At 38.9% G+C, this 14,071-nt stretch overlaps 1 protein-coding gene across 22 annotated transcripts in view; it reads right to left on the bottom strand.

The window, feature by feature from the left end:
• ppfia2 (PTPRF interacting protein alpha 2) overlaps positions 1-14,071 on the bottom strand; it is a 204,784-nt gene that overhangs the window by 28,791 nt on the left and 161,922 nt on the right. For 20 of the 22 annotated variants that reach the window (XR_004569975.1, XR_004569974.1, XM_034226061.1 and 17 more), the window contains 12 exons: positions 12,540-12,686; positions 8,541-8,675; positions 7,874-7,957; positions 7,044-7,175; positions 6,869-6,931; positions 6,453-6,544; positions 5,323-5,455; positions 4,014-4,228; positions 2,810-3,050; positions 1,439-1,468; positions 1,187-1,317; positions 247-419 (listed from right to left, as the gene is read on the bottom strand). Coding sequence is in view for 20 of the 22 variants with exons in the window: in XM_034226061.1 (XP_034081952.1) it covers positions 247-419; positions 1,187-1,317; positions 1,439-1,468; positions 2,810-3,050; positions 4,014-4,228; positions 5,323-5,455; positions 6,453-6,544; positions 6,869-6,931; positions 7,044-7,175; positions 7,874-7,957; positions 8,541-8,675; positions 12,540-12,686 (1,576 nt within the window). In the remaining 2 variants the exon portion in view is untranslated. The remainder of the gene's footprint in view (positions 1-246; positions 420-1,186; positions 1,318-1,438; positions 1,469-2,809; positions 3,051-4,013; positions 4,229-5,322; positions 5,456-6,452; positions 6,545-6,868; positions 6,932-7,043; positions 7,176-7,873; positions 7,958-8,540; positions 8,676-12,539; positions 12,687-14,071) is intronic. The other 2 variants (XM_034226059.1, XM_034226078.1) reach the window with 1 other exon arrangement.

Genomic DNA, 14,071 nt, shown 5'->3' with positions numbered 1-14,071 from the left:
ATATTGTATATTAGCAATCAATCTATTAGTGTTTTTTGACGAGAGTAAAGCATTGATTTTTAGAACTATTAAATAGTTTTTCAAACAAGTATGTAGGATTTTGTATGTGATGGATGACCTAATGTTACTGCACCACATTATTTTATTTCATTCCGTAAAAAACCCACCATTTTTATACCACATGGCAATTTGTTGTATGATTAATCTGAAGCGATCCTTATTGTTAAAGCAAGACTCAGCGCCCACCTTGTGGATCTACCATGACATGTCTGTGTGCCATATGTCCCATCCTGCCCTTCTCCTTCTTGCCAAAGAGCCGTCCGATGGAGGATTTGATGCCCTTCTTCTTTGGCTGCTTGCTCAGGGAGTCTTGGCTGCTGCCAACGCTGCCGCCCTCCGCCTCCAGAGAGGACCCCATCCTGACACACACACACACACACACACACACACACACACACACACACACACACACACACACACACACACACACACACACACACACACACACACACACACACACACACACACACACACACACACACACACACACACACACACACACACACACACACAGAGAGAACATGGGTAAAGCTTTTTATACATTTCAGAGTCAGATTATTTCTCAAAGGTCAACATCTTTAGATCATCATTAATACCCTTGTGAAAATATTTTATTTTTGAATAATTATGAGAATAGAGGGTTATTAATAGCGGGTTTACCAACGTTTACACACCTTTGAATATATTTAATTCCTCTTCAAGAATCATCACCTCACTTATCATTTATTTTTTGCAGTATTTGCCATTTTCCCCGACTTTGCTTTTCTAAGCCTATTTATCCACGCTCTTACTGAAGACTCATGTAATACAGTTTCTACTGCCTGTGCTTCATGTTTGAAAAAGTACCCAGATTATTTCTAGTAGACGTTCAAATTATGCCTCCCAAAATTCCAGCTACTTCTGAATAACACATCTTATTTCCCATCCAAATATCAACCTTACAATTTTACAAGAAAGACTATTATTAGCAACCGAGATAGAGATACAATCAGATAAAACCTCTCTTAATCAGTTGGTAAATTAAAGAAATAGTTATGAAATTAGCAGTAAGAAGTCTAAACATGAATTAACACCAGACTCCGACAACAGGATTACAAAAATGGATGTTTGTACAGCTGATGCCTACCCTCGTGAGTCGTTGTGCGAGGAGGCTGGCAGTGTGTGTGTCATTCTGACGGTGCGGGGCGTGGTGGGGGGGGACGTCTCACACTTGATGGTGGCCTTGTCCTCGTGGCCGTCCTCGTCCACCGCTGCTATCTGAGGGACGAAGAGGAAGAACGGGGCGTTAGACGTGACTCTCGGTTTGTGAATCACCCATTTATCTAAGGTGTTGTCACAGCGATCATATTATTAAACAGTGAGTTGATACTGTGTGTACCTTTCTCCTGTGCTTCCTCAGGTCACTGGGCTGTTGGGCAGAGAAAAGAAAACATTTATATAACATCATACACATTACGATGCTCTTGAGCCTTTGTCCAAAACCACAGCATCAACTCATAAATCAATAAAGTAGAATAAAGGTAAGCATGTTGTTTCACTGATCAATACAATCAAAGCCTTGCTCCATTAAAGCTTCTGGATAAAGCACACACTTCTTTTGTTCTGGTGGATTATGGGAACATATGTTCATATTTATTTAGGTAAGAGACACATCTGGAGTGTGAACATATCATTTTCTATTCTTAGAGGAACTGCAAGAAACATAATTTGACTATCGAGTTGCATTATACATAAGCTGCTATGGACATATGGTAGCGTTTGCACAAGGAAGTGAGATACACATTATAGAAAACACATACTGTAACTCCACTTACTTACAAAAGTGGTATGATCTCTAAAAATACATCTGTAATCCCTGAAAGAACTCTTAGTATATCCTCAAACTCAAATCAACACCACTGTGTGATGTGAGGAAAGCAAATCCCTTAAGGACTTAAATCACAGCACTACAAATAAGAGTCAGACATGTTTTGTAATTGGGTTCCTCACGGTTGCTCTTGTAATAATATAGTTGATTTTTTATGGAACAAAACTGGAGGCTTCTGGATGCTGGACCTGATATCTTACAACACTGGAGGCTTACTGTAAGGCTCGCCAAGATAAACAGAAGATGAAAAATACAAGCAAATACAAACTCTTCTCGCTTCTGCATATTTACCTGCTTCTTTGACTGCTCATAAACATATTCACCTCTAGTCAAAACATGTCTAGACTCCAAAAAACTAAAACAAGGGCACCACCTAAAGATTAAACGCCAGGCATTTAATCTGCCTGGCGTTCCCTACGGCTAACTTAAATGAAGGACATTCTAATATCAAAATATGTATACAATCGAGCATTTGAATGTATCAATATATGTATACACTTTAAAAATGGGAATCAGTTCAAAAAATTACAGTTGTGATATCTCAAACACCTTTTCTCTGTATGAGTTTGACCCAATTGATGTAATAATGTGTTTTACTTACAAAATAAATACAAATGGCTGAATAACGCTTCAACTAATAGTTAAAGAAAAGGTTATTCTATTGTTGTATCCTATTGTAACATCCAAGAAAATGCTGATTTGGTTTAGATTAAATTAGATCAGATGAGATGAGTATACTTTATAAGAAGTAACAAGTTTTGACAGTTTAAAAACAAATAGAATGAGTAATATGCTAGTCAATCTGTTCCTGAACCTTCAGGTCATGGACAGGTAAGTCCTGTGGTGATGGAGAGGAGATCTACTTTTAGTACAGCAGCTCACCAGTGTCATGACCCCCATGCGCTCCATGTCCCGTGCGGGGCTTCGAGGGTCCAGCTTGGGGGTGGAGTGTCCGCTGGGCGGGGAAGAGGAGGCGAGGGAGGAGGCGGTGGCTGAGGCGGTGATGGAGGCTCCGTGGTGGTGCATGCGAGCCAGGTTCAGGCCCTCCAGGCTGACACTTGCCACCCGGTTTTCAATCTCCTCCGCCCGCAGCTCCGTCGACTCCTTCTCCTCCTGAATCAGCCTTCGAAGGTGATTCAGATTATAAATTAGTTGATGAATTATAATTTAAATGATACGTATTCCTTTAATAATTATTTTTAACGTTTTGTATAATAATTTTTCTTTATTTATGTGGGCTTTATGTTTTTTGTTCCACTTAAAAAACGAAACTGCTTTCAGATTTAGCATGTCACTTATTCTCCCTGTAAATAAATTAGTTTCTTTAATTTAGTTAAAGGGATAATACATGTATGGACAAACAAAGGTCATAAATCAAAGCATCAGGAACATCTTGCAATACAGAGATTATACAGAAATTGTAACATGCAATTGCGATATTTTCCAGCTTGAAATATAAAAATGTAATCTTTTAATCAGTATCTCGGCTACATAGTTTAGAGGTAGATTTCTGGAGATTTATGTAACAAACTCCATTAATTACCTACAGTATAAGGCGGACTAATTGAAGGCCAAAGTGAGGAGATAAAAGGCTAAAAGTCAGATTAGTTTCAGCCATACCGAGGGTTTAACTTTGTAATTAGCAGAGACTCCTTGCAGTCATGATCCCTATCTGCCATCAGATTTAAATGAACTCTTCCTGAAAGAAATGTGGCACTGTGTCTATTGATTGGGATGTAAATTAACCAAGACCAAAAGTCACATTAAGAACCCTTGAAATAAAGAACTGTGCAGAGCCTCTGCGGGGTTATGAATACTTATCAGCACAAGGTAATTACAGCATTAACAAGCGAGACGCGTATTTCCTGAAACATTTAGTGTCTATGGTTTCATAAACAGGAAGAGTGATGGTACAGTGACATTCCAAAAAGCCATGCAGAAAGAGTAATCGGCTAGGTCACCCCGCAGTCAAACACAAAATAATGCACAGCTTCCTGGGAATTCATCTTTAAAACACGTCAAGTGCGAACCTGATTTAAAGCAGAATAGGAGCACATTAATAATAAATGAACACTGTGTCAGGTACCGGATCTCCTTGTTGATAGCGTCCAGCTGCTCCTGCAGCATCATGGCCAACGTTTGTGCATCAGAGTGTCCGCCGGGTGAGAGCATGTCCATGGAGCTGAACATCGTTTCCCTGTCGTCGTCATCGATGTCCGACATCTCCGTGTCGCTCTCGAAGTGATGGCCCAAAACCCCGAGCTGCTGCGAGCGCCACTCATGCTCCCCCAGAGATTTAGCCTGCACAGGAACACAGGGGATTTCAATTGAATACATTTCAAATCTTGGGGGAATTGCAGTTATCTAAAGGTAACTCAAACATATTTCCTTAATTTAATCAAATAACATTTCTGTCCTCTAATGAGACTTTTTATTAGAAGCTATTAGGTAATTACAATACAATATATTTAGCTGGCGCTTTTATCCAAAGTGACTAAATTATGTTCTTACAATATTTGTAGGAGACATTTGTTCTTCAAGTAAATTAACCGACACTTAACTTAACTAGTTTCCTAATAACTTAATTAAACACATTACAGACAACATTATGGAAACACATTTTATTTACGCATTACTTGTAGCAAACAACATTATCCTCATAACTTACTTCTATGTCCTTATTGTCTCAACATAATAAGCATGCAACATAATATGTTTGTTAACTACTTTAAAGTTTTAATTTAGCTTTAAAGGGACACGATATGATTCATGGTTTGTTCTGCACAGCACACTGATATTTGCTGAACAGAAGTAATTCTTTCCTGGGAGAGGCTTGTCTGGACTCTTCCCCTGCTGGCTCATTAAATCAAACTGTGTGCCACTTTAAAAAGAGATGAGACAAGCTGATCTCCTCCACTGTTTACTCTCTTGGTGATGATACATTTCGCAGTAACAACATAGAAAATCCTACGCCAGCCCTAAAGCACGGTCTCTCGTCACCAAAACTGCACGAATGAGATGATCCAGCAAAAGTATGACAGACCAGATCTCCTTTTAAACTTAAACTTGGCTTTATCTCTCCCAATGCATATCATAATTCAGGTAAAATTGCCCTTAATTCATATTGAACATGAAAAATATTGGAGACTTTAAGAATTGGCTACGGCCTCAAAGTTCTCCAGATTTTTTTCTACTGCGTGTGCCAACTTCTAACTTAAAGAGCTTACAAATTGTGAAAGTAGAAAAACTATATTTAGAAAAGGTTAAGAAACTAATGCAGAAGTGCTTAAAATAATTTTTCAAAACTAATGTACCCGCAGGATTCTTGCTTTTTTGAGTTTGTATCTTCATGGATAACACATGTAAATGAATATGAAGAAGACTCCCTGCCTCACCTTGGTTTCATGCAGACCCACTCGACCTCTCCTCGGCCGCCGGATGACCTTGGCTGAGCGGTAGTGGTCCGACTGGGTTTCAGCCAGAGATCCCAACGAGAATCGGAGCTCAGCTGATGTGTCCAGATGAGATCTGAGAGAAAAATAAAATCCATAGTAATCCTACATGTCAACTTAATATGAATGTGGGTTCATAAAAACATCTAGATACATTAAAGAAGAGATTCATCCTATGCAGGTACTGTGCCTGAGTTGTTGATTGATTACAAAAGATGAGGCAAACATTTCAGCTATGCAGACAAACCAATCAAATCTCATGTTTTGGTTCTTCAAGTGCAGTAATAGTTGTAACAATTGTGTTGTGTACAGTGTACTTTTGAAGGATCAGCGAGCATTATGTATGCCCCAATTGCTGCAAATTGCTTGTATATGCAGGAGATGAAGCCAGCTGCTGTCAACACATCAGGGATGTAATATTAGATCTTCATGCAGCAGAAAAAAAGACAATCCAAGAATAGATACGGAGAGTTCAGTGAAAGCAGTGATTCTAACAATAGCGCAGAGCAAATTCTTTCATCAGTGACGGATACAATAAAAGCACCTCTGCTGGGAGAAGATCTTTTGCATGTTAAAAACAGGTTTTATTAGATTTGTATTGAATCTTAGGCAATATCATCAAATAACAAAGTAATGGAGATGCTTTCTTAACTGTAATAGCTATGTAAAATATCATATAAAAAGTTATTTTTAAGAAGTAAAATATATTTTATCAGCAGATGAGGCACAGAAAGCCTCTCCTTATTCTATCTGTCTGTAAAACGTAGCAGACAGTCAATTGTATAGTGAAGTGGTTTGAAATCACATATGGCTTCAATTCTATAGTATACTTAGCCTACAAAAAACATAGAAGCCAAACCTTAATACACACACACACACACACACACACACACACACACACACACACACACACACACACACACACACACACACACACACACACAACACACACACACACACACACACACACACACACACACACACACACACACACACACACACACACACACACACACACACACACACACACACACACACACACAAACACCACACACACAACACACACAACCTACCGTGACAGGGTGGGTTCTGTGAGGGATCCTGCCCTCAATCTGAACTGGTCCAGCTCTGATCTCAGTTTATCAATCTCCTCTGCCAGATGTGTCTGCACAAAACAATTTGACAGAAGACGCCATTATAGAACCCGTCTATGATATTCAACTCTAAAGAATGATTATCATATCGTAAATTATTAATATTGCTGCCCGTCGACACTGTGGAGTCACATAGCTGTGAGCCATTGTGGCTTATTATCTTCACATTGCTGAATATTTACATGCTGCTTGGAAAATACTTACACATTAAGATTATGAGCATATAACTTCAGATATTTATTAAAAAAATGTAAATGCCCACAACCAACCTGATTATCTTCCCATTAAAAATAGGTTAATCAAGCAACTTTATATAGATGTAAGAGCTTACTTACTTTGACATGGATTGAATCTTCGTACTGTTTTCTGTAACCTTCAGAGTCTTGGATTAACAAATTCTGCAAAGAAAATGGAGAAAAAAGTTAGAGGGGAAAAATCCCACCTCTTCCTGACATTCACTGGACATAGCTAATAGATATGTTTCCAAGGACAATAGCAGCCATCTTGAACCTTCTCCTCGAGCGCTGCCATCCTCTCCTTCAGATGGAGCTGAAGTCGCTCGTTGGACTCTGTGAGGAGCCGATCCACCGTGTCCGACAGACGCTTGTTGTGCTCTTCATTCATCTTCTCTCTCTGTCGAGCCTTGAGGCAGTCAAGGAAACAATTGAAGAGTTATATTTCAAGGTCATATCAACTGACTTTTTCTAAACATGAACCCCCAAAATCTATTGCATCAGTTTACCAGTTGAGGAAGGTACAACCAGAAATACTGTTTTTGAAGTAAACAAATATTGTGACCTCAAAGAATAAACTCGAAGGTTAACTGCAAACAATATTATGGTAACAAGAAATGTCTAGTCTTGAATTAATGAAATAATTGTTAAGACATACAGTACAGGTGGTATTTTGTACATTTACCATTTTGTGTTCTACTTTTATTTCGGAAGTGATGTGATCTCTTTACCCCCACAAGCTGTCACTGTATACTACATTGCATGCCCTTAAACAATGCAGGGTTAACATAAAGTTTCTATCCTGCCATATATGCTTACTGTTTCTCCAAGAAGGACCACTAACTTTGTGAACCCAGAGGTTACAACTACATAAGACATTTATTTCCTAAACTGCCATTTTGGGATGATACTATAAAATGTGGCTGCAAAGACAATGGCGATGCTAATGTGATCTAAAATAAGTAGCATAGTATTGCATCCTTTGTGAGTATTTGACGAACTGAGTGTGTGAAACATGGATTTGGTGTCAGTATGATGAAGCAGACAGTGTGTCGTGCCCCTGCAGCGGGCGTGGCTGCCTGGCACATCCTCTCCTCGCTGACTCACCCGCAGCAGCTCCTGGTTCTTCTCCTCCAGCTGGCACTCCAAGTGCCTCATTCGCTCCTCAATGCTCCCGTGACGCTCTTCCGCCTACAGATGGAAGAAACAGCACACACAGGACAAAAGAGGGCACGATGATCTGAATGTTTGACAGGCTGAGAGCAACAAAGAAAAGCTGTGGCGACGACACAAGCCAAAGCCTCCACCCATAACTCAAAGATGGATGTTTATTGTTTTAAAGCAGGACAGGAAAGAGAGCTAGATGGAGAAGGAGGCCACTAAAGGACAGAATGAGTAGCCATGCAGCTGTCCCGTGGTGAAACAGCCAGAGCCCCAGTAAAACACGCTCGCCACCAAAAACAATAATAAGATAAATGAATTAAATCTGCTCTCTACAATATTGGCATTAGCTGTGACTCCTTGCGGGACTACCTTCCTAAGAATGGAGTTCATGTCTTCAAGTTTAGCTTCCATAACAAAGTGATAATCATCGGGGGAGGAGGAGGAGCTGGAATCAGACTATGTGGCCGAGGGAGAGGAGAGGGACATGTTGAAAGGTCATGACATGACACCACGTGTACACATACACTCACGTATAGAAAACATGAAGAGACTAACGCATCTATGGGAATGTGTCAACAGTATGTGTGTTTATGTACGTGTGTGTTGGTACCTTGGTGAGGGCTGCTATCCTTTGTGCCAGCTCAGCCTCCACCTCTGGCAGCGTCTCCGCCTTCCTCATGGTCTGCTGGAGCTTCTGCTCTGCCAGCTCTAGCCTCTCCTGTAGCTGCCGGTTCTTCTCCTCCATCTGCACACACACAACATAAGTAGATATTCATTTGGAAGCTTTACAAGATTTTGCAAACTGTTACTTCTCCCATAGAATTTGTGTGGAATTGTCTTAAAATGTTATGTCTTTCAAGCCTTTTATTAGTAGTTGTATCAACAGTAACTTTACATTGGAAGCACGAAAGATAGAATAGAAACTGACTTAGTGAGTGAAAATTATATTTCTGTTCAAACAAAACAACAGTATGTACTGATGGCAAAACACAAGAAAATAAAGAGAAATGCATTTTCCAGAATCTTCTTTCATTTTTCTTTAAAAAAATGTTTTTACCATGGATGTGTACTTATTTGATTTTATTAGTGTGCTTGCTTTGTTATTTAAAATGTTAACCCTTATGTAATTGCATAAGTGATGAGCTTGCAATTACCGCAATGAGCACAGAAATCAAATAAAACTAGAAAATATAAAATAAACAAGGAGATTTCTTACTAAAATAGGATAGCTATTGTAAAAGAGTTGAAAGTAGAAATAAGTAGTATTTTTCAATAGCTTGAAATAAATGCCAGCATTTCCGTGAAGTTAAATTGAGAATAGTATATGATATTTGTGTTTTCTTCACCTTCTACCAGCCATTTTATGAATAAAAAAGACTTCTGTGAATGTGTATTTATCTTTATAATGTCAGCAGAGCGTCATGGCCTGGTAGAAATAGAATCACAGATATATTTCGTAGCAGGACTGGCTACTGAAGGCATTGGCAGCGAGCCTCAACCCTTCTCTAAAATAGCACCATGACAGAGTGAGAATAGCAGCAGCCCGGCACTTGCCAAGAGTGACAATGGCAACTTTTAGTCAGCAGAAACCGGTAATTGCGCTTATTAAGCATTCAAATAGATTAGAAGGTGGAAATGAATCCCAGCATGCACTGTGACGCTGCCACCAAGAGCTTTTTATTTCCCTGTTGCGTGTCAAGACTTTTTTCTCTGCCTTCCTCAGGCTCTGATCACTTTAAAGACTCTTTTTTTGGGGCTGGATTGGCAGCCTTTCCCTCCAGCGCCAGATGCTCTGCTCCCAAAAGCATCGAGACAGGCAGCTCAATAAGCAATAATTAGACTGGAGTCATCCAGGGGTGTGTTGTATTGTGTGATGTTTTCTAAGATGACACTGGGGAAGCATGACAGTGTGTTTTTTCTTGCGATGTCCCCCCTAGGTGCCCTTCCATCCATCTTTATTTTTGCCTTTTTGCTCATCATTTCATCTCATGCCTTCATCCTTCTGTACTGACGGCCGAGCCAACATCCCCCTGAACGACTCATCCTCAAACACCAGCAGACTAGTTCAGTTTCTGGCAAAACAACAAGTAAACTCGTTATAATAAATTATACTTTCCAGTATAAGTTTCCAGTTTAGTTCATAACGGATGTATTTTGTTATCCACACATATATTTGAACCTACACCTGCAGTGTAGTTGGAAAGGTAGTTTCTGAAGATGTTACAAATAAGGTACAATGAATGCCATAATAATTTTGTATTGTTAGTGTAGGACACTTATGTGTGTATAACATCTGAAGATGTGTAGTTTTATTCATGTTTTCACATAATTTTACAGGATATTGCTATATTATTTCACATACTGTATTGTAGTTCTACACATTAATATCTGAGGTATATCCATCATTTAATCGTAAGCTATTGAAATCCTGATTCCATAGATGTGTCTCCCATCACCCAAAACCCCTGACTATTCTCTCAACTCAATATTTACATTCTTGTATTAAAATAAAATCAGTAATATCTTTAAAAACTACAAGTCCTTTTCTATAAGCTGTTCACCGTTATGGTGTAAATATAGCCTAGCTACCAATTGGATCAAATATAAAAGTTAAACGAATTAAGGTTGATACTGCAAGGAGACGTATTGTGTGAAGAAAAATTGAAGATGTTTAATTGCTGATATATTTATGATCCACGTCACATATTCAGTTTCTGTGGCAGTTCTTCCAGTTTGTCTAGACGTCTTCTGATCAGGGCTCTATAAATAAAGAACTATGGCAGATGTGTAATATTTAATGCAGCCGAACCGTGTATTACAATGCCGTTATGTGATGACTTTCAAAGAGAAAAGCAAGCACACTCGGAATAAAGTATTTTTTTATTTTTTTTTAAAAATCTATTTTGGATTTCATATCGCATAAACACCATATCCCAACTTGAATTGCGGCTAAAACATCCAATCACCAAGCTTCAACCATAGCTGAGGATCTTGGGTAATCAGTTCAGTGGGTGTGTATCGCAATGACGCTCAAAATTTCCCATATATAGGCCTGCGTCTGTTTTCTGTGACTTTATTTTGAAATTCAGTTCCGTGACGGACGTCAAAAACGCCAGAGATTATAGAATTAAACAAATAATAATAAAAACAAGGATAATTGTGTGTTATTGTTGAGTAAATAACAGTGTATTATTTAGAAAAGAATAACAAAGTAGAAGGAAAAAAAGATTTTAAAAATACATATTTCAGTATTCTGAGGCTCTGATCCCCATTTATTTTCCTCACGGACGGCAAAAAAAGTCAGAGATTATAGAATTTAAAATAAAAACAATAATCGTGGCTTGATATTGAGTAAGAATATGTTTTTATGAACCACACAGCTTCCGGTCTTCCAAGACCCGACCGGACAAAAATATGTGCTGCAAGCACGAAACACACTACCAATAGAAATACATTGCTTTTTTTTCGTTATGTGTGACAAGAAAAAAAAAGGGGGAAATCGTGTTCGTGAACACGAATCAATAGATTCAATTTCGTGACTATAACACGAAATGCCGTGAGACTGGGTTGGCCAGTTAGCTTAGGTTAGCAAAAAGCAAGTTAGCTTAAGTTAGAATAAAGCCTGGAAAAGACTACGCTGTTCTTTGGTAACAACATAACACTTCAGTTTGTGTATGGATTGAATAAAAAAGACATACTGTGTTAATTTGTGAGCTTTAAGTGCTCAAAGGCAGATTCTGATAACTTTGGACTAAGTCAAGCTAGGCGTTTCCCCGTTTATTTTCATCGTGCTAAGCTAAGTTAACATGTGCTGTCTGTAGCCTTCATTTATGAATCTATTTATATTTATTGGACTATATGAGAGCAAATTTGATAATGTAATTCGCCGCAATACTTTTTATTTCACAAAATGTCATCCTATTGCGTTAACAGAGTCAATTCTGTGTCTTTGCAACTTTCTTCACAGCAAAGTCAAAGGGTGCTTTCGTGTCTCATGGTGTCCTCTGCTCATATTAGAGTGACATTCTTTCTATCCTCCCAGAGCTCAGCTGGTGCTTAAGCCGGCGCTCATGAAAATGTCACTCAGTCTTCTGTGGCCAGGCAATTTGTCTAATTGGCTGCGATGAATCACGAAGAATCATCAAAAGGCGAATAAATCTGTGTCGTTGTTTGTTCATATTGCTCAGCATTTCATAAGTTATAAAGAAGACTTTCAGCCGTGAGCATCTGCTTATAAAAAAACCATCAAAATGATTTCCCGATGTAATTTCCTCTGACCTTATTTGACACAATGTCAAGAGGTTTTCTCATTGACAAACCTCTATGGGCTTTGTTAACTGTCAGGAAGCACAACCAGCTGCTTGAATGTTTGATTACTTTCTGAATCCAGTTATATTATATGGAAACATGTCAGGCATTTCAGCTCTGATTGGTCCATGTCATTTCAGCCACCTGGACCCATAACTGTTTTGTGAAGCAACAATGTGAACAAAAAACTATTTGGAAATACTTCTAAGGATTGCAATGTCATGATCAAGTATGGATGCTCCCACTGACCCTCTTTCTCACTCACATGGACTTTATAAACATTTTCTTGCATTATACAGACCTGTCTGAGGAACGCCTCCTTATTGGCCAACTCGTTCTCCAGTTTGTCGTTGATGTCGTGCACGGAGGTGGACTCTCGTTGGGCGCTCAGGTAGCGTTTTTCCAAAGTCACAATGCGCTCCTCCATGTCCTCTTTCTGACACATGGCCTGCATGCAGACACACATAGTCAGAGCAATCAGAGCAAAACGGAAATATGAAAACAAAGACGAGAGCATTCTTAAAACTATTTGGGCAATGTGTTCCAGTGTTAAGTATTTTGAAGAGTATGTTTCTGATTGCTGCACAGTGTGTTTCATATTTCAGCTTTATATTTGAGACATATGTTGCTCGGATTCTAGGTAAGGGAAGTTTTTATGTAGCACATTTCAACAACAAGGCAATTCTAGGTTTAATACTCACAGAAGGATTCATTTACACTGCTCTAAAACTTCATTACAGCATGATTTGTGGACAAATAACTTTTGTTCTTGTGTGTAAACACAAAGCGGTGCTGCAATGAAGCTTTTGTTATCAAATTAGCTCTATGTATAACATGACAGTATAATCTACACCAGAAACATGTCAAATACCAAATGATAAACAATAAAGCTTAATAAATTAGAAATCACAATCTCACACTGCTGCCATGAAACATGAGGGCAACATTATCTCTGAAGCTCTGAGAGTTCATTTCCTGAATGACGCACACCCATGCGCCTGTGTTTTTTAAAACCACGTAGAGCTGAACAAACTGCTGCTCTCAGAGGAGGTAATAACACTGGGTTGGTCTGATAAGGCCGTATTTACCAGGCCACAATCATCATGTCTGCCTGCAATGTTAGCAATCAATAGCAATTCCAGCCGAGGGCTATATCAGCGTGTATTCATATTCAGTCCTCTTCACTGGCATTCAAACTGACGACCACTGAATGGGCTTATGATTGGGCTCCTTAATTGCACTGTATCACAAACACAAACACAAACAGTCTAATTTGTCCCGTAAAGTGGCATTAAACTGTCTGTTTTGGTGCTTTACATTGCCCTACTCTAGCTTGAAATGGTGCTTGAGATTCAAACAGTGGCAGCTGCTTGTTTCTTGGGAGTTATTTTTTGTTGTGTAAGAGTGTGTCATTGAGATGTGTATACTGTAGGTTGCCTACTGGCAGTGGTGTAAAATAACCAAGTAGGTTCACTCAGGTACTGTACTTAAGTCAAATGCATTGCTACTTTGTACTTCCACTACAATATTTCACTTTTACTTCACTACATGTATGTGGTACCCTTAGTTACTTTGTAGATTCAGATATATGATTGTGAATGGGCCAATCTGCTGAATGACTACTTTTACTTTTGGCGCTTAAAGTACATTAAGAGGCCAATACTTTTTCACAATGTAACATTTTGAATACAGGACTTTTACTTTTAACAGAGTATTCCTACACTTCGGTATTTCCACTCTACTAAACTAATCGGATGCAGAGCCCCCCATATTTTAGCATGGCATGAAAAACGTATGACATTTTGCCATTGGAGACACTATCACATGTGCTTA

The sequence above is a fragment of the Gymnodraco acuticeps genome, unplaced genomic scaffold (assembly GCF_902827175.1).
Source record: "Gymnodraco acuticeps unplaced genomic scaffold, fGymAcu1.1, whole genome shotgun sequence".
In the NCBI taxonomy this organism is placed as follows: domain Eukaryota; kingdom Metazoa; phylum Chordata; class Actinopteri; order Perciformes; family Bathydraconidae; genus Gymnodraco; species Gymnodraco acuticeps.
Note: the sequence above shows the minus strand (reverse complement) of the source record. Positions and strands in the feature narration are given on the sequence as shown.